The sequence below is a fragment of the Pleurodeles waltl genome, chromosome 8 (genome assembly GCF_031143425.1).
Source record: "Pleurodeles waltl isolate 20211129_DDA chromosome 8, aPleWal1.hap1.20221129, whole genome shotgun sequence".
Lineage (NCBI taxonomy): Eukaryota > Metazoa > Chordata > Amphibia > Caudata > Salamandridae > Pleurodeles > Pleurodeles waltl.
This window is the reverse complement of record NC_090447.1, coordinates 1230443088-1230470117: the sequence shown is the minus strand read 5'-3', so window position 1 is coordinate 1230470117 and position 27030 is coordinate 1230443088. Positions and strand designations below refer to the sequence as shown.

Below are 27030 nucleotides of genomic sequence, written 5' to 3'. Positions count from 1 at the left end.
AGATATTCAACTTCTTGCACCTAAAATGTAAATTTCTGTTGCTGCAGTGTGAGACCAGCCTCCAGCAAATGGGACAATACTTCTCTTAGAGTGTCATTATGCTTATCAGTGCTTTCACCAAACAACATGTCATACTGAAAATAGAAAACGTTGTCAACCCCAGATAACACATTAGATATGAGTCTCTGAAAAACACTTGCTGCTGAAGACAGGCCAAATGGCATTCTATTAAATTGAAATATCCCCTCTTTTGTGATGAAGTCAGTCAAATGCTTAGAATCTGGGTGCAACCTGACTTGTTGATAGGTACTTTTGGTGAAATATTTTCCGCCAGCCAATAAAAAGATCAACTCTTTAATGTTTGGGAGAGGAAATTCTGGTTTATACTGTGAAGGTCAACACAAAACACCAAAGACCATCAGCTTTCTTTGTTAACACCACTGGAGATGACCATTCTGTGGCTTCAACTGGCTCAATAATGTCTTCTTGTATCATATGCTGAATGATTTATTTTCACCTCGACCCACATTGCCACAGGAACTTTTCTGGCAGCATGCCTCACTGGAATGGCACCTTTCTTTACGATGTTTCTGTGTTGATAGTCTTTTGCTTGACCCAACTAGTTCTGGGACACGTTTAAATTGTGCCAACAAAGCAGTTATGCCATCGTCATCAATAATCATGACTTGATTCTCTGCATGAGGATTGGCCACAATGTTCAAGTCAAAGTGGTGAGACCAACCTAATATTAGTGGCACCTCACAAACTATGATCAGTTTTCCCTGAGTGTATCAGTCCATGAACCCAATTCTTGCACACATTACCAGTGACTCCAATAATGGCTCCGTGATACCCTTTCAATACTATGTCGGTACAGTGTATGGTTCTTCCTGTCCAAATTAAGTTGAACAAGTGTTTAAGTATATTGGAATAAAGTTAGTCAGAATCAGCCATCAGGTATTTTTATTTTTCCTAATCCACCTTGAAATCCGGCATGTTTTCCTGTTAGATTCATCTTCATCTGTACATTCCAGTTCATCTGAGTTAACCGTGAGAATCTTATGCTCCACTGCCTCTATAGATTTTTCTAAAGCAGCTACTTGTCTGCCTTGCACACCCTTGCAAAATGACCTTTCTTTCCACAGGCATGGCACTCATTGCCCATGGCGTAACACTTTTTTGGTCTCCAAAATGGAAACTACTACCACACATCTAGCACATTTTTGGTGTACCTTTCCTTTGTGCGGATTGAAAATTAGCGGTCTTCACTCCTCTTCCTCTGTTTTGTGTTGCACCAGATACAGTTAGTTTCCTTTTAACTAAAGCAACCATATCAGAATCATTATCCACTTCTGCAACTTTGGTGGTGCTCTTGCTGTCCATCGTTTGCATTTCCTTCATACAACACTTGTTTGACTCTTCAACTGCCTTGGCTATATTGGTAGCTTCCTTCAGTGTTGGATTGCTAGCCACCCAAAGTTTTTTTTTGTGCATTTTTTTATTGTTGTTGGACTATGAGTTGAACTCTAATTAACTCCTTTGTCATCTACCCAAATTCACACTCTGTTGCTAGCTCCCTTACTCTGGACACAAATTAGTCTACAGATTAATCTGGCTTCTGTGGCTGCATGTTGAATTTATGACGTTGCATAACAATGTTTAATGTTTTAGCAAAATGAGTTTGTAGCCACAATTTTGCTTCACTGTATACATCTTCCATTTCGTCTCCAATTTACTCGCATACTTGTGGCAAATATTTAACAAGCATTTGCAATTGAATGGGTCTGTCATTTGCTCGAGCCAGAGCTATTAGCGTTGTAAACTCCTAACCGGACTTTTCTTGCTACATAAATTGAAAGTGAAAAGTAATAAAGTTTCACATAAGCGAGCAGATTCAAAGCAGCACACAAAAGGAAAAAGAAGTTCCCTTGTTGTCAAACCTATCGGCAAAAGTGCAATTAGCCATGTGACAGGGGCGATGTCCAAGGCGGTAACTAAACTGCCCCAAGGCAGGACAAACATAAAGCTTTTACCAACAAAAATAAAAGATTTTTGAAGGGCAAGCCCATGAACGAGTGATAGTGATGGGAGTTGGGTGGGCGTGGTTAAAAGCCCAGATACATATCAACACATCGGAAAATCAGCGCTTGCACGCTGCTATGCTCAACCTAAAAACATGTTGACCGTCAGTGCCCAAACATCCTATTAACAGCACTTTTTTTCTAATGGGAGAAAAAATTGTTCCTTCTAGAGCCACCAAATAATTCTCAAAAGTTTCCACCCAGTCTTCCTTAATGCTCCATCCACATAGTAGGCTATCATCAGTCTCCTGAAGGACAGCAGATATGATAGCTGCTTCCTCTGAAGACTCACCTATTTAAGAAGGACTGACACAGAAGATTTAAGCACTTTCCATCACACTTTTTCTCATTGTCCAACACAGAGTCAGCAGGACTGGCAGCATTATGCAAACACTCCTTTAAGGGAAACGTGAGAAGGTGATTAAGGCAGAGAGGATTTTGGAAAACAGTCCACCTAGTACCTTAGTTGCACTGCATACACTATTGTTGGACATTAGGCCTTCTCAATTCAGCAGTCTCAGATATTTTGGAATATGCAGTGGGGTAGAGCCTGATTGGGGTAGACCTTAATTTGGTTATGAATACCCACATAGACTGCTTTCAACAAAGATATAACAGGGGTTGATCTTCTCTCAGTATCCTCAAGGAATGGCTGGAGGAGGTGGGTTTGGATGTATGGAGAAGGGAGTTCCACGCTAAGGAAGTTGACTACACTTTATATGCAGCCGTCCACAAAATGTACATTTAATTTGACCATTTTGTCATGGTGATTGGACTTTTTTCTAATATTGATGAGGCCAGCATAGGCTGTATTGCTCTTTTTGACCACACACAGTCACTCCTACAATTCATATACCACATTGCAGTCATCTGAGACACACGTGGCATCTTATGAGTTTCTTCTGCAACACCCAGTTTACCCAGTAAAGAATTTCTAACTTCATGGCCAAAAATTACATTGTGGGCATCTCACCACTCATGCCCTGAGTCTCTTTAGCTATTTTAGGGGAATATTCAACTCAGAGTGAGAGTCTTTGAGCTAGATAAAAGAAAAACACACCCTTCCGTGAACCATGCAGAAATATCATTCAGCCAGTGACAAATCTGGCAGACTGTCTGCTTACAAATTAAATGTTAAAATTAACATTGTTAGAGTAAATACAATCACAACAGTGAATTCAAACAGTTAAAATGGATAGCACAGTTACAGAAACATTTAGGTATTTTTTACTTGGCTTTCTATAGCAAGGACCAGATATCCACTTTCAAAGTGACATTCTTGCAAACTCATCTTAACTCTCAAATCTGACTGGAAAGGATCATTAGAGGAACCAGCAGCAAAAGATGAGGTCATAAGCGCCATTCAGAGTCGTAAGCATTGTAAAACACTGGTCCCTGATGGGTACCCTGCTGCCTTTATAAAATACACTGTCATTCTTTGGCCCCAGTTCTAACAAGACTTTACAATTATTTTGAAGAATCATGCAAGGAAACTAACTCCATGCATGAGGCAGCAGTGGTGGTGATTCCTAAGCCAGGGAAAGATTCTTACACATGTGCCTGGTATGGAACATTAGTACTCCTGGACTTTTAAATCAATCTATTCAGTAGCATACAAGTGGGGCAACTGTGTTCCCTGATAGCAAGAGTAAGCATTAACCAGTCAGGGTTTATTCCACATTGGCAATACTGAGATAACACTAAAAAATGTGTATACATTTTGTAACATACCCAGTGAAAATGCCACACTGCCATGTTGCTCTTGTTGGCTCCCGAGACTATGGGACATTCATGGACCAGGTGCTGCATACAGTGGTATTTGGAAATCACTTTAGCAAATAGTCCATGGCAAACCATCAACTGCCATAAGCTCATAGGCGTGTAAACAGTATTACATCATCACAGATCCCAAAGCGTGTAGCACGAGGCATGCCTGCTTACCCTCCCTACTCTTGTTCACATTAACCCTATAAGCACTGGCCAGTGCTGTCGGAAACAGGGAGGACATTAATAGAATTAGACGGGTAACCGATACATTTAAACTCCTGATGTCTGTGAATGACATCATGGTTTCCCTAGGGAGCCCATCAGTAGCCATGCCTCCCCTATTAAAGGGATTGTAAAAATCTTTCTCTATGTCAAGATCCAACCTGAGACCCTACTGCTTAACTGAAAACCTTAGTAAATTGAAGACCTACAGAAAGTGACTCCAATTAAATGGAATTCGAAAGTGGTAACTGACCTCTGTTTGATTAGGACGTACATTTAGGCAAGTCATAATACTCAGCTACTCCCAGGTAATAAAGGAAATACAAGAATGCTTCCAAAAATGACACATGCAGCAGTTCTCATGGCTTGGTAGATTAGTAATAGTTAAAATGCAGATACTAGCAAAGGTATTATATCTGTGTAAAACGATCCCAGTAGCTCTAAAACACACTGTTTATTCAGATTCAGTTATTTAAAAGTAACTCTATCTGGCTAAAATAGGCCCAGCAAGTATTAACTAAAGCATTATACGAATCTGTGGTACAAGGTGGAATGGTGGTCCTACTCATGCAGCCTTACATCCAGGCACCACAACTTTGCTACCCCGTGGAGTGGGAAAAGTTGGAAACGATGAAGAAGGGGTGGTTCACTGATCTCATAGCTGGTATCCCTCTCTGGCAGGTACCATGACCTTTGACGCTTACAGTGAAGCTGGGGATTTTATTTCTCGATCATCACCAAAGTTAATGTATCAAACCTGAGGCAATGTTGATGAACAGTTGGGGATTACATTACTTCCTTCGCCATTCACACTATATGCTTCACCTCAGATTTTACCCCAGCACTAAATAAAAGGAAATTTCATTGATGCAATGACAACTGGTGCATCATAGCAGGTTTGCTTTTTGTAAGAATGGACTAGTAAAAGCATTTGAGGAACTTATAAGACAGTAATGTATCCTGGAGACCGGAGGGTTCTCCTGTATGCAGGTGAGACCTGGGGTGCTTCATCCATCAATCAAAAATAAGACCCTGTGCCCATTAACTAACTTTGAAACTTGGAACATATGATAAATTACTTTGCACTTTATATGCTATTGGACTCAACACTGATTGATAAAACTCCTGTCCAGAGGCCTTCTGAGAGTGAAATTGAGAGAAACATCACTCATAACGAATGAGAGAATGTATGACGGAGCACACATCTCTTGTCATATCTGAAAAATTTGGGAAATCCAGTATAAAACACTTACATACTGGTACATAACTCTAGAAAGCTAAGCAAACTGGGATAAAACGAGGTATGGTGCCTGTTGGAGAGCATGCATGGCCACAGGGACCTGAGCACAAGAAAAAGAGTTAAGCGTGCAATGTGCTGATTGCAAGGGAACCGCTGGTTATTCTCTTGCCTCTATCATTCTTGAGTAGAAACTCAAATAAGTCAATGAGGGGTAAACAACTGGCTCTGACATTAGTGATGCCACTGCAGAGAATGCTAGTGCGTTGGGGGAAACAGACAACACCAACACTACCAGATTGGCTCACCAGAATGTGAGACATCCTAACTATGGAAAAGATCATGTAGTCAATCAAAGACAGAAATTACATGAGAAGACCTGTCACTACTTATCAAGATTCTATCTCATGAATACAGGGAATTAAAATGTGTACGTTACCTCCCTATACCAATAAAACAATTTCTGGCTATTATGCTAGACTAAGCAAGCCCTAAACACATAAAACAAACATAAATACAGGGCGTCCAACAACACTCAATCTTACACAAACACTGCTGGAATTGTCATCTAAGGGGACGGTAAACGTTTACAGAGGAAGTTATACATGTTGACTGTCTCAGTAGAGGAGCATAAAAACCCCACTGGACTTAAGATGTGGTTAAAGTCTCTCCCTCATGTCCTCCAAGCATGCTGAGTTCATCTCCAGTTATTTTGTTAACCATGCCATTACCACTGACTCCTCAAATAGTGGACATATATAGTCCACTACACTTGCAGCAAGAGAGACAGAAGTCATCAGGATGAAATGTAATTCATTGTGCTTTATCTATCAGATGCATCATTCTAGTGCAAAAAAATGGTTCACAAAAGGCCACAATATACCAAGCTCAACTATTAGGGCTTAGCTTGACCAAGCAGAAAACATTTCCAGCTATATCAACACTTCACTAGTCTAATATAGTATAAAAAAGTATTAGCTGTGCTGAGTTTCAGATTTTAGACCTTATGTTTCTGGTCAGGTGTAAAATTTGCCTTTCAGCAGCACATCACAAATGGTGGATGCAATACAGTCTTTACAATGGACACATTTCTAGGTGAATGGGGTGCACATACCGAACTGAAGACAGCCATCTTGGGAAATAAGTCCTTTCAGATGATTATATATGTATATCTGACTTGAAAACACCTACCCAAATTGTAGATACTAAAACAATGTAATACAAATTCACCATAATTGTCCAGAATACATGGGAATCATCCTCTCGGCAGAGGATGTGCCCGAAGTTTAAGCCTGGGGAGCACCCTTAAAACCTACACAAAGTGGGAATTGGATGCCAATACAATCTGATTATGAGACTGGTTAATACCACAAATTAATCTATTCTGCTGGAACATATACTTTCCCCACTGATTCCTAGACTTTGACTGTCCTCCCTGCGACAAACTGCATCTTAAACATTTCTCTCAGCCAGAGCTCCCCAGTGATGGTAGTTGATGCCAGAGTGGCACCTGTGATGGCTTTGCTCCTCTCCAGATCCAAAAAATGCATCAAAGCGCAAGCTGACCTCATTTTCTTATTTTCTTGCCCTTCACATGTGGATGTGCACCTCCTTCTATGATCACCAATGATTTCTCTTCTGATTTTGAGCAATTACTGAGATCTCTTTTAAATCATGCCTTTTATGTCGGCCTCTGTTCGGATGCTTAATTAGACCCATATGCTGGCCTCTTATGCTTTAGTTTGACTCTCATTCACAGTGTTGCGATTAAGGTGAGGGAGGCTGCATTTTCCTGGCAATTGCCTGTCGTAATAAGCCTTCCCACCCCTAATAACATCCTCAAGGTAAGTCCTTCCTAAAACTGTAATGATCAGAGTGAACAATTTCTCATAAAAATCATTGCATGAGGCACCAGGAAAGGAGCAATCCTTTTCCTCCTTCTCCAGGATACAGCTCACTTCATTACAGCAGTCCAGAAGCAGGTGGTGCTGTTCCCCGATGAGGGGCTCACCCTTTTCTTAGCCCGTGCAGTGCTTTAGTGTCCCACACCATCTGTTGATACTACACAAATTTCAGAATTAACATGGGGTATCCGGGAGATACTTAAGTCTGCTCCTCCACCCTATTGTGCACCTCCTTCCTCCTAATCTGAGTGTAGGACCTTCAACTTCTACCTCCTCCAGTAGTTCTAACCCTGGTACCTATTGTCCTCGTATGGAGCCAGTATGTGACACCCCTGTGCTACTGATTCAATTGGTTAGAGGACAAAGAAAGAGACAGGGCACTAGAGAATGAAATGTTAACCAAAGTGCGGTGACGGTGATAGTCAGTGTTTATAACTCATTTGCCACTTCTCCTGAAAGCTAACCTTTTTTCTCTCCCCCATCAAACAGCCAGGAAATCAGCCCTTTGTTTGCATATGCCTGTACATTCTTTATTCATTGTAGTGATAGTCTGCTATTCTTCAGCCCTGCTCGCTTGCCCTCTTTTAGGGTTGAGCGCAAAGCGCTCTGTCCCTGGTGTAATCTCTCTATGGGCTTTTAACCACGCCCATAAGTTTGGTTGGTTCGTGGGCTTGCCTTTTACAATTCGCTTCATTTCATTAGTGAAAGGCATGAATACGTCATGCCTTTTCCAGTGTTTAGCCCTCCTCTAGTGCACCGGCCAACTACTGAAAACATATAAGGCTCCATGTTTTCATTATGGTTTCTGGACGACTTTTTCTCTTTATTTAGCAAGCAGCGCAATCTCGCTCGACCTTATTACATAGCTAATTGTACTTTTGCCAGTTACATGGCTAGTTGCACTTTTGCTGGTTACACGGATAATTGCACTCTTGCTGAAACGTTTCACTGCGAGCGAACTTCTGTTTCCTTTTGTGTGTCTCCGTCATGCTTCATGGTGGCCGTGGGCTCACTTATGTGAAACTGTTTTACTTTTCAGTTTATGTGGCAAGAAAAGTCCAGTAAAGAGTTTAAAATGCGAGAAGTTCTAACTCGAACAAACGTGAGACCCGTTGCATTGCAAATGCTTGTTCTTCTTTGCTGCTCAGTGCAGTGGTGATTCTGGTGTTCATTCCGATTCCCCATTTTCTCCAGTGGTTTTGATAGAGGCTATTAAACTCTTCATGGTGCTCTGTTCTGAGACATCTGCAGTCACCTTGCAACTGTGATTGCATTGAAGGTGACAGACAGGTGATCATGAGGCACGATTCCTTACCCTACCGACGCAATACCGCCTTTCATCACCAACACTCAGGATTGGGTCACAATCACCGTAGTGACTCTGACGAACCACTATAACAGCCTGGTGGCACATCATGCTTGGGTACTCTGTCATACTGTGATTTGTGAGAAAGTCATACCCTGTTAATTCCATGACTGTTACAGTTAGAATGCAACATAATGCAAGCGCTTTTTTATAAATCTACAATGATACAATGTGTATAATGAAATAACGGTGCTCCAGTAGCAACAGTGAAAATATTTGTAAAATATGCAACTCATGGAATCTGCCACTCAAGCTCACTGCACCCAGTGAAGAGCAAATAATTACATTTTCAAAATAAGGACCAGGTGCTATGCTAAGTAATGCATCAGAAGAGAGAAGTATTCTTGTGGGCCACAAGGAGTAGGTTTCCACGTATTATTAGTAATCTTCACGTAGGTAAAGGTAAATTTGTTAACCCTGGCATGTCCCTGAAGCCCTCCTGTGCTTTAGTTCCCGTAGAGATTTCAGCTGCATAGGCACATCACCTATAGTCCTGTAGAATCATAGGAAAGGAAGAGTGCTGCAAGCTCCATTGGGGGTGGGGGGGGGTGGATTCTGCCTTTCAGCTCCCATGCAGCTATCAGTACCCCTTCAAAGTCAAAGTCCATGTATGTAAATTATCCACAGTCATGTAATAAATATGAATGGTGCAATGACATTAGCATGTTGTTGCCACAGTGCCCTTTAATCTGCATGACATGGATGAGAAGTGTGCCCCTCTACAAAAGTGCGCAACACTTTCCTCGCTGCATAACGTCTGTGTCCACCACCCTTCTGTGAACATGCCAGGGAAAGAGCGAGGAGAGGTTTTGTCTTTACTGGAGGCAGCATGGAGGACGCAAAAATAGTCCACTTCACCATATGAGTACTCATCTGAATGATGCACCAATGATATGGCCACATCGAGATGTATCAGCAGTACTTAATATATCTCCAAATCAGCTAAACCTGTCTCCTGAAGACCTAAAAGAACAGAAATGTGTCTTACGTGGGTGTTTAAATATAACTTTTGGAAAGAGAAATTTTGGAAAACTTTGGACACCGCGTGTAGGCTGTGGATAGTCTACATTCTCCATATAAGAAATTCTTGATGAGGATATCCCTAATGAATTACTAGAATACAAAGTAGATAGTTTTTTTGTTTCTAATACTAAACACTTGCACAGTAAGTGCTTTATAATACCTTGGTATAAATTATATAGCGGCGCAAAAAAATATTATTTCTTGTTAATTGTTTGCATTTCTTACTCTCTTGCAGGATCAAATGGCCATAGCTTGTGGATCCCGAGCCCATTTGGAGCGCACTTCAATAGCAGAGGTAAATCTGTTTATCGCAGTATATTACGTGGTATCTTGTACAAACCAGTATGAAGATATTATAACAAGACACTGATTTTTAACAGACTTAGGGCCTGATTTACAGCTTGGTGGGTAGGTTACTCTGTCACAAATGTGACTGATATCCTGGCTGCCGTATTATGATCTCCATAGGTTGTTATGGGATCGCAATACGGCGGATGGGATAGCCGTCACATTTGTGAAGGAGTAACCCGTCCACCAAACTCTAAATCAGACCCTTAATCTGTATATGCCTACCATCAACAAGAACCAATATAAAGAGACATAGCTGCTTAAGATATAGCTCATTGTGGCTTTACATAGATTGTCATCATATTGATTCAGAGCATCTCACATTGATTGCTCAGCTTCTTGTGATGAATTTAAAGGGGAATAAAAGCTAAGATTTACAGTGTAAAACGGCATGTCAACTGCCTTGTTCTACTCTAAGCAGGCTCGTGTGTGACTTTTAAATGTGAAAACTTACTAGAAAAATGGTAGAAGACTGTACAAAAATGAACAGCATTGATAAGTGCAAGAATGATTTGCCAAAAAAGGGGCACTTATTCTGTATATATTTGACCCAGGTTGGCTCACGCTCATTATATTCAGCATGCAAACCCAATGGAAAAAGGAAGTCCTATACAGGGGGTTATCATCCTTTTCAACAGTGAGAGCTACTTCTGGTCAGAGAAATCCACCCTGAGCTGTTGCCTAATAGTAACTTAAGCACTTTTGAAGAAAGAAAGAAAAACAAAGAGGAGAGGAGGAAAGTAAGAACGAAAAGTGAGAGAAAGTGAGGGAAGTGTAAAAATCAATAGAGAGGATAGAGAGACAACTGATGGCAAGAAGAAAAGGAAGTGAAGAATAATAGAGGAGTAAAGGAAAGGAAGTGCAGAAGGAAGAAAAGAACAAAGGAACATGGAAGAGAAGGAGGATACAAAAGAAAAGAAGGAATAGCAGTGATATGCAGGCAAGGAGCAAGAGAAGGAGAGAAAGAATGACGGAGAAAAGGAAACGAAGAAAAAAGGTATGAAGTAAAGAAAGAAGGAAACAAATATGAAAATCCTTAGTACGCTACTTTGCTGGTGGCATGTGAAAAAAACCTGCCTACCAAAAACGAAAAACAGGCAGACTCAATGAGCCGTGGTATGTGTTCTGCATTTTATACTTTAGCTGGTGACTTGCAGAGCTTTTTGTACTTGTGTTGCTCAACCAAAGTCTTTAACTGTGCTATTTCCTCTGTGTGTGTGTGCGTGTGTGTGTGTGTGTATATAAATGCACATTTTTATCACTACATTACAGTGAAAACCTATGCTATTTGTAACCTTTGTTACGGGAATGAGAAGTACGACTCACCCGAGGGTTGACCTCATGTGAATCATGGCCCCTCCTCACACTCAGCAACAGTAATAAACGGCTTATTGCAATGCATATATAGATGTGTGTGTATATATGTGAGTATATATATTAATTTTTTTTCTTTTTTTTTTTAAAGAAGTTGTGGTAGTGCTAATTTTTATATGGTTGGTACAGACTCTTTCCAAAAACAAGTTCATCCACTTTGCCTCCTTCATTGCAAGTTTTGTGCTGTTCCATCAAGCAGTGCTGAAAAAAGATAGGGGCCCAAGAGTGAGAGGGAAATTTCCCATTTTAACTCAAAAAGATTCTATGCTTCTCAATACAGAAAACAGTTGAATGGCATTACTCCAGACTTGAAATGAATGAATGGGTGTATGAGGAGACAGGGACCCTGCTTCCAAGCACACATTTTTACACATTTTTTGCACCTTTGCACTACTGTTCTTTGGGAGTGGCACTGAAGTATACAAAAAAGAAATGGCTGTAATGCTTGAATTAATCTTGGCCACTGGTAAGTACTGTGGTGTTGCATCCTAGTCCATTGTTATTTCGCACACCATGTCACCTCAGTTTGATCCCAAACATATGCCAATTGGTCATGACTCTGCTCAGTTGGGAACAGTCCAACCTGAACTGCCAAGCCAGGTCCTCCCAGATCCAGAACACAAGCAAGCCAAAACAGGTTTTGAACTTATTAGGTCTCATCAATCAGCTATAGCTTGGTTCCAGTGGCACAGTGTCACAGGACCCACGTCTGAGCTTACCCATTCCACCTAGGGCTTCACAGTGAAGTATACAAAAAAGTGATGATTGGAATGCTTGAATTAGTCTCAGCCACTGGTAATTACTGGGGCCCCATCCCAGTACATCAATACTTTGCCCACCGTGCCACCTCAGTTTGGACCCAGCTATATGCAAATCAGTCTTTTCCCTTCTTCAGTGGGAACAGTGCAGCCTAAACTGCCAGGCCAGTTCCTCCTGAACTGGAACCCAAGCAACTGAAGACCAGTTTCATCCTAAATTAAGGCTCATCAATGGGATATACCTTTGTTTCATTGACACAGTGTGCACTGAGCCACGCCTGAGTATACCCATCAAACACCTTTTGGAATGGCAAACGTAGCATGCTTTCTCTCCCAGAAATGCATTTGGTACCGGTTCCAATAATATCCACGTTCCGAGTAAACTCAGGACCCCTCATTTCCTCATCTTTGCTAATTATGCATTCAGATTATTTCAAATACATCCTTGTGCCATAGAATATATACATTTTATTCAACAATTTAGACAGCACACAGAGAAAGGTAATTTTCATTTTCCATGCATAGTACGAAAGCCGGGACCAGAGAAGTGAATTCTGATTTCCAGTATGATACAATTATGAAAACCAATACATTTACTGACTTTTATAGATTAGAGGAGAGGAATTTTTACATATTTTCAAATACTAGGATTGTTACTTTGATATTCCTTTTTGTTTAGTTGGATATCTAACTTCTAAATGCTGTATTGTGATCACTAATAATGTGCCATGTAGTTTGCTGTCTGTGTCTGTGAACTGTTCATGTTATTTCGGGGTAAAATTGCACCAATGTTTGTTGTTGATAAAGGCATTGAACCAAAGTGTGTCCTCTTTCAACTTATTCAAGGGACCCTATGGATTTTGGAGTGCTGACGTCCTTTATGTAATTAAAGTCATTTTGTAATGTGCGTGCGTCTTTGTGTGTAATGGTTCAGACGCATTTTCCATTAAAAGGCATGTATTTGAATTTGTACTACAATTTACTACCTTAGCTAAACTTCAGCATGTCATGTTTCATGACGTTCCAAGTTATAGGATGTGGCTGGGATGAAAAGTGAAGTTTTTCCCATTTTAGCTCTTACTTTTGCTCACACCCACAGCATTTACACCAAACTTGACATGATTGTTAGTGTTTTTGCAGAAAATGTGCTTTCATTGGTTTGTTGTAAATCTGTGCAGTATTTTTTGAGACATTATTGTTTTAAAAAGTTGCTGAGTGGGTTTTAAAAGGTTAACACTTTGGTGAATCTTTATTGTTTTGGATTCACAAATAATCTGTGAGTTGGGAATTAAAAAAATGTAAGAATATGTGATTTTTTTTTATTTTTTCTACCTTTCAGATCCGTGGAATCATAGTTGATACCTCATTCTGAGAGATCTGATGTCTGTCACAAGATAAATATTTCTCTTGCAGCAGCCCTTACAGGGCTTTGGACACAGTGTCTAGGTCCTGTAGTTTGGGGGTGGAAAAAAGGCATCTAAAGGGACATGGTAGGCTCTTTCTGACAGCCAGTGCACAGTGGGGTGAGGGGTCCTCTGTGGGCTGTCCATTAGGTTACCATTTTAAAAACCAGGAAAAACTTTGAGTGATTCAAATCCGATTTCAGACTTTGAATCCTCGACACCTCAAATGGCAGCTGGAGACCATGGTATCTGTCTCAGTAATGAGATGTCCAGATCACATTTTTGGTGTCATGGATTAATCAGAGTTGTGATCCCGATGCAAGCTTCAGGATGTGAAGCATGTGTCGGATTCACAAATCCTATTTAGGAGACACAAATGTGAAAAGCAATATTTAGAAACAGGCCTGTCTAACTGCCAAGTACTGTGGGCCAACTGACTAGCATCATATGCACCAGACCCTGTGCCCAACACTTACCTTCTCCTACAGTGGGATTGACAACCCACAAAGGGTGGGGCACAAGACATGGCCATGGGCCAAGCCATTTGAATTAACTGTGGCTGTTCATGGGCAAAGGCAATGCACAGCAGGTTTGGCTGCTGCAGCCGTGTTGGATACAGGGCATAGCAGCATGCAAGTCCCTGCACCCATTACGCACAGCCCAAGGGTACTTGATAAAATGCCCCCAAATCCAGCAGTCTTGTTATTATAACGAGTCATTTTGACATCTCTGTCCTCACATTATATTTTCCCTCTAAAAGGCAGCTCGCTAGAGTCTTAAGTGCTGTCCGATTAACCATGCTTACTTCTACTAGTATCATTAAAAAGAGCACTAGAAGTCATGGGTCTGTCACCTGAGAGGGGGCTGTTCTGCAGCTTTCATTTCATTGGCCAAAATGAGGGCTAAGAAATGAGAGCTGATACTGATTCTATCGCAAAAATAACATCTGAGGCTAAAGACTCACTCAAAGATGTTGGCAATACTGGAATGTTTGGTCCATAGAAAGTATTTCAGAAGAGGCGAAAGGATTATACTATCTTCCTGTTCTCTTATAACTTTTCTATACAGATGACCAGCAAGAATTCCTTCACACTTGAGAAAATGTCAGATTTGTGTATTGCACATGAGAAATGCTTTGCTAGTTTGATGAACTGAATGGCAGCTTTGGGATCCCTCATAAAATGGTCTGGGAATGAACTGCTAAAATTGCAGAGTGGCAAGGCAGGTTGGAAGATTGAGCTGAGTGCCATCAGTTTACTATTTATTCTCATTCTGGAGTGGTTTTCTCTTTAAAGAGGAATAAACTGTACTTAAAAGTCCACAGTTGGTGCTCCAGCGTGAAGTGGTTTTTAATTCTATTAAAGAAATAGGGAATAATCTCCAGCAGTTCATGGCCAGTTTGCTCCATAGAGCTTCTGTTGAAATTATACTTGGGATTTCGACAGAGATCCAGTGAGACCATCTGTTTATAAAACAGAATCCAGAGACCAAGAAGGTTGGACTATATTAACTTATTTCAGGAGCTATATTATCCATGAGCTTTTGGTCAGTAATTTGCACCCTGATTGAATTAGAAAGTATGGCTTCTTCTTTGTTGTTAGGCCAGACATTAGCGGACAATTTTCAGAGGCCCTGTGGCAAGATAATATTTTTGGGATCCACTCCAAAACTTTTGGTTCAAAGGTGTACCTTCAGAACACTTTCAAACTTCAATCAACTCTGGGAGATTAAATGTGCTTTGGTTTTTCTCCTCAGGTGGCTAGAGAGTTGTTTAAAAATGAGTTCTTGTGATACCATGATAAGCCATTTATAAAGTTCGTTCTTTAACCCTTTGGTAAATTTCCCATGAGTCAGACAAATCTTTTCTGTGGAAGGCCGAACCATGCTAGACCATTAATAGAGGTTCCCCAAACCAGACAAGTCCTTTCTACAGCTGTAGACCATTAGTGGAGGTCACCAGAGTCAGACACAAGTCCTTGCTGAAAGAAGGCTGCAGTACCTGAGGCTGTTACTAGAGGTCCAATAGACAAGCCAGTGCTAGTATGTTTGCTGGCCTCAGAAGAATTCATTCTGAGTTGGTTATGCTGATTTTCAAATAGTCTTACAATGTTTACATTTGTATAATGTGTTAATTTCCATTGTTAATGGGATTGCTTCATATTGTGTGTTTGGTCCCACTATCATGCTCATCTGAAAGAGTCATCAATCTAGAGGCACCGTTGATGGTATCAGTTTTTTGGTGTTTGGATGTGTGTGGTTAGTAGTGAATTTGAACAGTGTTTATTAATGCTTTGTGTAAGTTAATGTTAAAGTGAGATTTATCTCAGAAGATCTTTGTGGTGTTTTATGTATGGATTGGTGTTGTAGTCAATTGTCGTTTGCTCAGCCAGATTATGGTGCATTTTATTCAAGCAAGATAGATGCCTTGTGATGAGATTTTGTGCAAAATATTTCAGATAGAAACTTCTAGCTGCAGATTCCTTTCCTTCCCCAGGCATCAGACTGGATGCAGAAATCTTTGAGCAACACCTCTGTGTGCCAGTAGGTGGTCCTAATTGGATAGGCATTGTCTGCGCCGAAATTGACGTGTGCAGTTCCTCACCAGCACACTGACCCGAGTTCCTTCTTTTCCATACCATCAGTTTGTATCCAAATTGAGCTACCTTCAGTAATTTCTTGACTGACTACAGGCTACAACCACTTTCAGTTCACTGTGCTCCCATTTAGCCTTGTCAGTGCCCCCCTGTGTTGACCAAGATGATGGTGGTGGTTGCAGCTCATCTCTGCAAGTCAGGGATTTCAGTCTTCCCCTGTGTTGACAACTGGCTGTTGAAGGCAGGCTCGCCCCAGGCTTTAGTCTCCCACCTTCAGACTACAGCGGACCTCCTGCATTTGCTGGGGCTCACTATAAACATACCGAAGTTACACCTGTCTCCCTCTAAGATGCTCCCTTTCATCTGTGCTGTTCTAGACACAGCGCAATTTCTGAATTATCCTCCAGAGCGGCGAGACCAGAATATTCAGGTTATGATACCGGCGTTTCAGCCTCAATCCTGGATTTCGGTGAGAATGACTCTGTGGCTGCTCGGCATCATGGCCTCCTGCAACACCACCACTATGTGGTACTACAACAAACAGGGCGGGTGGGGTCATGGAGCGTATGTCAAGAGACTCTATGCCTCTGGAACATCAGGGCATTTCCCTGATGGTTCAATATCTGGCGGATATTTTGATTTCCAGGCCTCCTGTGCGCCTTTCCACCTAAACCACTTCTGCAGAGAGTTTTCAGGAAGATAAGAACGACCAGGCCCAAGTAATCCTTGTGGCGCCTGACAGAGCACGAAGAGTTTGGTATCCTGAGCTATTTGGCCATCCATCCTCCGATCAGACCTTCGGGAGAATCTTCCAACACAACAGCAGGGGAACCTGTCCAGTCCAGACCAATTGAGCAGCAGAAGTTGACAGCTTTTGACCTTCTTCCCGAAGTCTGTAACTTTATCTTGGCAGCCAGGCATCCCTCCACCAATGCAGGACACACCTGTCGTTGGAAGAAATTTGTGGCATTGTGCACAGCAAGTTCGTTTACCCCGTTTCTGCCCCTGTTTCTGAGGTTTTGGTGTTTATCCTTTCTCTGACCCAGCAGGGCTCTGCTATGGGCACTCTCAAAGCTTACTTATCTGCTGTCTCTGCTTTTTTTTAAATTGCCTTAGCAACCTTGTTTAAAATCTCCTATTGTTAATAGGTTCCTTAAGGGTCTTGCCCATATGTTTCCTTCATCCCCATTCATTATGCTCCATTGGAATTTGAATTTGGTTTTGTCATCCCTATTATGTGCTCCTTTTGAGCCCCTTCACAATTGTCCTCTCAGGCTTCTAACATTAAAAACAGCCTTCCTTGTGGCCATTACATCTGCCAGCAGGGTGAGTGAGCTGCAGGCATTGTCATCTAAGCCGCCGTACATTTCCTTCCATCCTGACAAAAGTGGTGCTTAACACTAGGGCTTCCTTTTTGCCAAAAGTGGTCACACCTTTTTCATGTAAGCCACTTAGTCACCTTGCCTACTTTTAACGCACCCCCACATCCTTCTAAGGAAGAGGAGAGACTCCACTGCCTGAACCCAAAAAGAGAGTTGGCACTCTACTTTGATTGGATTATACAAAAAGGTTCTGGGTGGATGATCAACTCTTTGTTGGTTATGTGGGCGTGAAGAAAGGTCAGGCAGTGCAGAAGCAGACCATCTCCCCATGGGTTGTACTCTGCATTAAAATGTGCTACGGATTGGTTTGCATGTTCATTCTGCCAGAACCGCAGCTGTGACCATTGTGTTTGGACGTGGAGTTCCAGTCCTGGATATCTGTCAGGCAGCGATGTGGGCATCTCTGCACACATTTACCAAAGATTACTGCATGGACAGTCATGTCTGTAGGGACGGGCACTTTGCCTGTTTGGTCCTTCAGGACTTGTTAGTATAACCGTAGGTCACAGGCCCACCTCCAGGGATGGTATTGCTTGGGTATCTTTTCTAAGGTAAGAAATCTGCAACTAGATTTCTCTATCAGATGGACAAGTTACTTACCTTCGGTAACACCTTACCTGGTAGAGACAATCAATCAGTCAGTATTTGTAAAGCGCGGCTACTCACCCGTGAGGGTCTCAAGGCGCTGGAGGGGAGGAGAGGAGCCTCATCCGAAGCACCACATCTTGAGGTTCATCCTGAAGATGGTAAGCAACTGGCTTTGTATGAGGTTCAGGAGGAGGTTGTTCTAGCTCTTCGCTGCAGTGTAGGTAAAAGATCATCCTCCGACGATGGATTTGCGGATGCAAGGGACAGTGGGCAGGGCCATCTGGGCAGAGCGGAGGGATCTGGCGGGGGTGTGGAAGGAGAGGCGGTGGTTCAGGTAGGCTGGTCCTACCTGAATGGCTCTCATCACGAGGGCAGCTGTGGCGGTGTTACCGCCGGCGGGCCGGCAGTAAATACTGCCAAATTAGGAGTTTGGTGGTTTGGCCGAAGCCTCCACCTGTCCCATCACATTACTGCGTTCTGCATGGTGAGCACCTCCAGCACGGCGGATGGCATGATAACGCTATGGGTACCACTGGGTAGGAGATTCCAGCATTTTTCTGCCTGTCACACGGGCAGAAAAAGCTGGCGATTTTGCACCTTGGCAACAGGATAAAACATTCCTGTCGCCAGGATACACTCCCACACAAGTCCACATACCCGCACACATGCACTCACATACTCAAACGCACCCCAACTCACCCATGCACTCACGTCATACACCCCCATTCACACTTACATACATACACAAACACCGCACTCGCGCATGCATTCCCTCCCCCCTTCCCCAGCGCATACATACATTCACACCCCCTTCCCCATTGCATATATACACTCACACCCTCTCCCCCAGCTCATATATATTCACACCCGTCTCCTACCTGCACCGCATACACGCACTCACCTGCACTCCCCGTTCACTCACACAAACATGCACCACCCTCCCCCGTCCACTTGCTCAAACATGCACCACCCTCCCTGTCCACTTACATACACATGCACACGCATAAACTCACTCACCCCTTCCATCCGCTCAGTCGCACTCACACACTCAATCGGTCACACACACGCACTCACCCCTACCCCATTCATAAACACTCACTCACATACGCAGACATTCACCCACACTCACTCGCCTCACTCCCTCATCCACACTCACTCACCCCCACCCCATCCACAATCACTCACACACGCAGACACACACCCACAAACACCCCCTCTCCCTGCATTCACGACATTCACACATGCACACACGCACCCATTAGCAACCCCCAGCATTCACAACATTCACACACGCAGATACGCATACACACACACACACACACGCACACACCCTCCCTCCCCTGTCGGACGATCAACTTACCTATGTCCGTTGATGAGGTCGTCCGGTAGGGGGCGGGTCCTGGCACTTCTACAGCCGGCAGAACCTCCCCATCTGGACACCGCCACACCGTATTACGAGTTGTAATACGGTGTGCGGTCTCTTTTTGGTGTGGTGGTACCGCCTCTGCACTGCCGACCACCAGCATGACTGGTCTCGGAATTCCACCCGATTTCGAGCAGAAGTCGGAGATCAGTTGTATTAAGGCAGCCGAAGTCATGATGAGGGCCAATATCTAGTTGCAGATTCCTTACCAACCAACCCATCCTTTCTGCCCTGCAAACTGATTTCTAGGGATAGGGACTCCCGTTCAGGACCCTAGATTTGACACACCAGTGGTCATTGTTCTTCATGGCTCGAGCTTCTGGCATTGAAAGTCAGGAAAAGAAACTGACGTCAGCGTGCCGTGGTGGCACCTGTATAGGACCTACAGTGCCATATCCGGTCCACGCAATGCCAATGACTAATGTTTAGCCGATCAAGACTACCTAACAGTGTGCCGGGATGCTGGGGGAAATTCTAAGGTAAGGAATCTGCAACTAAATATTGTCTCTAAGGTAAGTAACTTGTCCTTTGGTTCTCTGTTGTGTGAATGATAATGAAGGAGTTCTCTCCAACATGTGCTTTGTGAGTACCACAATTTATAGGTGAGATTGGAACAATAGCCTGTAGTATTAAACTTGGCTATGGAATGTTGCTGAATGTGCAATGAAAAGCCAAACTATTGGAGGAGTTGTTTTTATACGTTACTATTGTGATTGTACGTTCAAAAGGTGAGTAGTTATCCTTGGTTCTCCTGCAGGAAAGAAGTATTGGAAGAGACAAAATAATGATTGTAGTCACAGATGTCCAAATACACAGCAGTCGTTTAGTCATGATAAAGACATTAATAAATACTGAATACGTGAATATCAAAGCTTTGTTTGCTGTACTTTTTAACATTGTGAATTTATGATATAAAAACCTGACATGAGATAACACCTGCCAATACTTTTTCATGTTAGGTGCCTGAGTATCGCATCTTCAGCCTTTAATATGGCACTGAAGTGCTTTCGTAAGCGGGGTGTCTTTTTCTGGATATTCTGTATGCTGGTGTTTATAACTTACAGTGATGGCGATGGTAGCAGCTCATCTCCACAGGTCAGGGCTTTGTCTTCCCATTTCTCAGTGACTGGCTGGTGAAGACTGGCTTGCCCTAGGCCGTCACATCCCACTTCCAGACTACAGCGGACCTCCTGCATTCGCTGGGGTTCGCTATACTGGGGTTCACTATAAACGTGCTATAAACATGTAGTCTTTTCTTTCTCTCCTCTCTTTGCTCACTTATTCTCTCCCCTTTGGTGAATGCGTGGGGGAATACTAAAGTACAGCCAAGCACCATTTAAAATGTCTGTTTTCCAGAACGTGCCAAGCTTTATTTCAGTCATTTAAAGCTGCGTGTTCTTAAACTTCCACCACCGGAGGTGGAAGAGTTTACTGTAGCGTTGGAATTCCTTGAGGTGTGAGCCGTGGCATTATCTCCATTAGCGAGGTGACTCTGACCAACGAGTGAAGACGAAAAAGCAGGGAGAAAACTCACAAGCACTGGGATATCACGATCTTGTTGCTCTAATTTAGCCACCTATCTGGCACTCACAGCCTTAAGACCACTGGTCGCTCTGACCTGCCCCTTAAACTATACCATCGGTATAAAATAATAAATGGTTGGATGGCCAGAGGCAACTCTGTTTTTCACTCGTTTCACCATATCCAAATCTCTCAGTCCCCACAGTGTATCACCATTGAACAAACAAGCACATATATCCTGCCCAGCACCGACTCTTCATTCTTAACACTGGCGCCACTTTATTACAGTCCACCATATAGCTCGGTTGTCTGTTTTTTGAGCACAGGATATCAGTAGAGTATTTATAAATCACATATACAGTACAAGAAATATAATACCAGCACCGCGCATACAGAACATTCTTACAACTTTGAGTGATATGCAATAGTCCGAATGGTGGCATTTGAAGTCGTGTGATGACATTTGGCAGCGCCGACAGGGGCAGTAGGTGGTGCAACTTGCAGTGGCCTCCTGAGAAATACATTGGGCATTAGCACGTATTTTTCTATACATTGGGCACTGATGAAGAAAACATTGCAAACATCACCAACTCATCCGGAACACCAAACGATCCTTCTACAAAGAACGCATAGATGACAACACACACACCAGCAAGGGACTTTTTGCCATCATCAAAGAGCTCACCAAACCCAAATCCTGCACCATCGACCCTCCACACTCCAAAGACCTCTGCAACTCCCTCTCCAGCTACTTCCACCGCAAGATCGCAGACATACACAACAGCTTCATATCGTCATCACCACCACCGACACAACCAACACCACAGCACCCTGCCGCACCAAACTTCTGAACACCTGGACCCCTACCAACGACAAAGAAATCGGCAAAACCATGAGCTCCATCCACTCAGGCTCCCCAACAGACCCTTGCCCCTGCCACATCTTCAACAAGGCCAGCCAAATCATCGCTCCCCAGCTCCGGGCCATCATCAACAGTTCCTACGAGACTGCAACCTTCCCAGATATTTGGAAACATGCTGAAGTCAACCCTCTTCTCAAAAAAAACAAAGCAGACCCTGAAGACCTCACAAACTACTGACCCATCTCTCTACTCCCCTTCCCCGCAAAGTTCATAGAGAAGATAGTAAACATAGAACTGTCTCGCTTCCTAGAAGACAACAACATACTCAACGTCTCCCAGTCTGGATTCCGCAAAAACCACAACACTGAGACCGCCCTCATCGCCGCCTGTACAGACGACATCAGGACCAGACTGGACAAGGGTGAAACCGTCGCCCTCATCCTCCTGGACCTCTCCGCAGCTTTCAACACCATATGCCACCAAACCCTTTGCACAAGCCTCTTCGAGGCCAGAATTCGTCACAAAGCCCTGGACTGGCTCACCTCCTTTCTCTCCGAAAGACCCCAAAGAGTTCGCCGGTCTACAGCCACCAACACCATCTGTGGGGTCCCCCAAGGATCCTCTCTCAGCCCCACCCTTTTGAATATCTACATGGCTCCACTCGCCAACATCATCCGCCCCCACGGCTTCACCATCATTTCATACGATGACGACACCCAGTTCATCATCTCCTTCACGAGGAACCCATCTACCGCCAAGAATAACCTACACGCCAGACTTCTTGCCATCGCTAACTGGATGACAGCAAGCCACCTCAAATTGTACTCAGAAAAAAACGAGATCATCATCTTCGGTCCCAACAAGACAGCATGGAACGATTCTTGGTGGCCCACCGCCCTTGGACCACTCCCCACACCCACGCACGCAATCTTGGAATCATACTGGACTCATCTCTCTCCATGACTCAGCAAATCAACACCATATCATCCTCCTGCTTCAACACCTTTCGCATGCTACGCAAGACTTTCAAATGGATTCCTTTAGAAACAAGAAGAACGGTCACCCACGCCCTCCTAAGCAGCAGACTAGACTTTGGCAACGCAGGGACCACAGCCAAGCTTCAGAGAAAACTCCAGCGCATCCAGAACGCAGCCGCATGTCTCATCCTCAACCTCCCTCACCACGAACACATCTCCGCCCACCTCAGATCCCTACACTGGCTGCCCATCAACAAAAGGATCTTTTCAAAATCCTTGTTCACGCTCACAAGGTCCTCCACGACACCGGACCGGCCTACCTCAACAAACAAATCAGCTTCCACAAACCAACTCAACAGCTCCCCTCCGCCGACCGCGCCCTTGCTACCGTCCCCCGCATCCAGCGCACCACCTCTGACGGCAGATCCTTCTCCCACCTCACTGCCAAAACCTGGAACTCCCTCCCCACCAACCTACGCAAGATCCAGGACCTCCTAACCTTCAGAAAGCACCTCAAAACATGGCTTTTCGAGCAGTAACCCTCCCCCCAGCGCCTTGAGACCCTACCGGATGAGTAGTGCGCTTAAGAAATTTGTTTGATTGATCGATTGATTGCATATGGAATGTGTTTTCTCTTCATCAATCAAAATGTTCAATGTGGTTTCAGGTCACAAAACTGCCTCTAATGATGAACAGCAGGTTTTCGATTGCACTTTACCCTCTCCTCAACTGCGATCCTCCACACCCTCTTTCCTCTCACCCCCCTTCAACCTCCACAGTGGATCTCCAGGAGCAAGGCCTCTGACCTCTGAGACGTCTGGCACCATTTCCTTGTGAGCCTCTGAATTCTAGAGGGCAGTGCCAATTCAGTACTCAGTACAGTTGTGCTGCTGTGTTATCTCCGTGCAGTGGGCCCCAGACTGCCACAGAGCCATATCTGTTGCCACCGTGGTCACAGGTGCCAGACACTTAAGCTTTCAGGCTGAAGTATGCCCACCTACAGCCATAGGTTCAGGTGGGGAGGGTCACTTGCTGATAAAAATTATGGGTACTGTATCCATGCCCCTAACCATTCAGATTACTAGACAAGTTTGTGCTACAACAATTAAAGTTGTTTTCTCAGCATCTCAAAGTGAATGCATGACGTCTTCACTCAAAAGGCACTGTTTTAATCTATGGACTATAGCCCTCCCCCACTCAGTAAACATGACTTCAGTATGTTCTATTTCTTTGTCTTTCAGCGTTCAGTTTTTCGAACATTTCTTATGTATGGATTCCATTTTCTTGTGTGGTTTCTTTGTGTAAGAGGAGTTCGAGACACACAATGTGGATTCAAGCTCTTAACAAGAAAGGCTGCAATGCTCACCTTCACAGAGCTTCATATTGACCGATGGTAAGTTCACGAGGTATATACCCTTTGGTTTTACACCATACCTTTCTTGTTTGTAAAAGGTAATAGTAAGTTGATGAGTTGCTAAAGAAAAATATAAAACTTTAGCTGTTTCTGAAAAGTGCGTCATTCGTGCAAGTTAATATGTCCTGTCCTAAATTTAGAAATGCTTAAAATTAACAATGGAGCCATACGGGAACGGTTGTTTTTTCTTCGCACCCATTATCTGCATTCATAGATTTTGTTAAGCCCACTTCAACATTAGTCCCTATGTTCTGTCTACAGCGGACTACCACCAACCTGTCCACTTGCCCTTCCTCGCCCACCCAATTCACTTTGAATGTGGGAGGTTCCGGGCATGCATATTTGTCTTAACTTCAGGGGAGCAGATGCTGCAAAACTCGGGATCCTTAGCCATACTATAATTAAATTTATATGCAAGGAAACCCCTAAAACACTTCTGTGTGCTCACACACACTCTTATATACACACACATACTCTGTCTAATGCACTAACCGTATGCACTCCCAAATGGACTCAAATTCTCACACACAAAGGAATACATACATGCACTCTTTTATTTAAAGCAATTTTAGTTTTTTTTGTGCATACTCGTCAGATTTCTTTCCAGTATGTTTTATCCTGCAGCACCATGTAGTAAGGAGGTGCTTGTCTTCCCCCTACATATCGTACAACGACCATCTGGTGTTAACCCCATTTTATGAAGACTATTCATATTATAATATGCCCATGGTGGGATCTTGAGTTGATAAATGTCTGCCACTAGTTTTTATGGGCACTTCTCTTTGATGCATTAAAGCTGCAACCCAGTCTTCACCCTCCTCAAAGCCTACTTCCCAGTTTTCAATTAATTTGCTTTAAGCTTTAATTTGGTAGCCTGTTATTCATTGTCACACATCTTCTACCATCTTACAGCAGTACTCTATTCATGTGCACACTTACTTTAAGACCCCACAGCCTAAAAAGTAGTGTTTTGTATGTAAATAATATAGCTCCCTTCGTACAACTCACTGTTAAAACTCTCGTTTCTGTGGGGTTGGTCTCGCACATGTTCATCAGTGACACATGAGGCAAGCGTCTTTCAGTTGTGTGTATCGATACTTATGCCAGTCTGTATTCCTCCAATTGCATGAAAGTCCTCATTTCCCTGCTTCATCAAAGTGACAAGTTTGGAGACATCAGTGAAGTTCCATTGGTGCAACGCTTGCAACTGTTCTGTCCCTTTTAGTAATGCCCTCTTCAGTAGGGATGTTTCGCATGTTAATACAGTTGCACATCTCACCTTCTTCCCAACTTCTAACACTGTTGTGGTGGGTAACAGTAGGGCTGTTCTGTTTCCTTCCACATAAATATGAATATATTTTTCTCCACAATCACATATCCTTCCATTTTTATTGATGGTTTTACGTTTCATAGATGCACCCAGTTGTTCAGCACCTGGAGTTAGGGGAGCCATAGCAGTATTGCCGGTTACAGGGAGCCCTAGCGCTCCATAATGATTTGATCAATTAGCTCGATAAAGTGAAGCAAGTGCACTGCTTAGTGATGATCTGTCCTATCGCAGGCTTCTTAGTTCACCCTCTACTTGCTTGAAATAAGTGTTTGGGATTATATCTGGGGTATTTTGTAGGGTTGTGAGAATTTCAGCAACCTAATCTTTTTGAAAACAGCTGCTTTTTAGCCTTCTCTGACTCTTTGCATCTTCCCAAAACATGGGCAAGGCTTTCTGTAAGTTACCTGCGAGTAATATGTCGTATCCCCCAGGTGATTGCAGTTCCTAAATATTAAACCCATCCCTACTTATTTGAATGCTTCTTTGCTTTAGACTTTCATTCTGCCATTTGATATTCAACAGCACCGTCCATGGACTTAAACCAATTGGTCATATGAGACTAATATTCCCCATAGTCCTTGAAGATGTGCAAGAGAGCAGGAATTTTATGCTCTGGGTTTACAGAATTTAGACGAAAGTTGTCTACACATAAGCATAGCTGTCCTCTATTTTACAGGCATGTACTCTTGCACAATATTGTAATGACACGTTTTCTGGTACTAGACTTTCTCCAATCCCCAGTGAACGTGCTTAGTGTGTTGTATAGTGATTATTTCTACACAGCTGTTACCTATAGCAGATCCAGTAGCTCATTGTTTGCCTTAAAGAGTGCTGCTTATCTTATACTTTTGATTCTCCTAACCAGTTCACCATCTTGGCGTCTCCAAGTGCCACTTTGAGTTGGGTGACATTTAAGTTTCTCTTAGTGACGATTGTGATAGTCATACTTGCTAAGCCTTTGAGGATAGGAGAAGAAGGGGTTTGGGTGTATTAAGTGGAATTGATGGAATTGCAATTGGTTGAGTGAGAGAGCTATGCAAGCACCATGCTCCCAGAATGGAGTTTGGTTCTTTAGAGTGTTAATGTGACATCTGTGGCTTGCATTAGTGCGTTCACCCCATTCGCAACTCACCAAGGTCATCAGTTCGCAAGTGGCTCACAAAGTTTAGTTTAGTTTTGAGGATTTGTATAGCGCATGGCTACCCGAGGGCCTCGCTTTCCTGAAGCAGAACAATGCAGACTGCAGGAAAACCTACTTAAGCCCTAAACAGTAGGATTTTCAGATTCTTACGAAAGGAGAGTTCATGAGGGATTTGGCGGAGCCCCAGTGGGAGAGAGTTCCAAAGTAAGGCAGGAAGTAAGCCATAGATTTTCCACCCCACCGTGTGCTCTTAACTTTAGGGATCTTCATCAGGGAGGCCATAGATGATCTAAGAGACCTACAAAGAATATAATA

The 27030-nt window shown here is 43.2% G+C and overlaps 1 protein-coding gene across 1 annotated transcript in view; it reads left to right on the top strand.

The window, feature by feature from the left end:
* The window catches only part of ALG5 (ALG5 dolichyl-phosphate beta-glucosyltransferase), a 160687-nt gene that overhangs the window by 98136 nt on the left and 35521 nt on the right, over positions 1-27030 (top strand). The window contains exons 7-8 of the mRNA XM_069205519.1: positions 9836-9895; positions 24072-24223. Of these exons, the coding sequence (XP_069061620.1) occupies positions 9836-9895; positions 24072-24223 (212 nt within the window). The remainder of the gene's footprint in view (positions 1-9835; positions 9896-24071; positions 24224-27030) is intronic.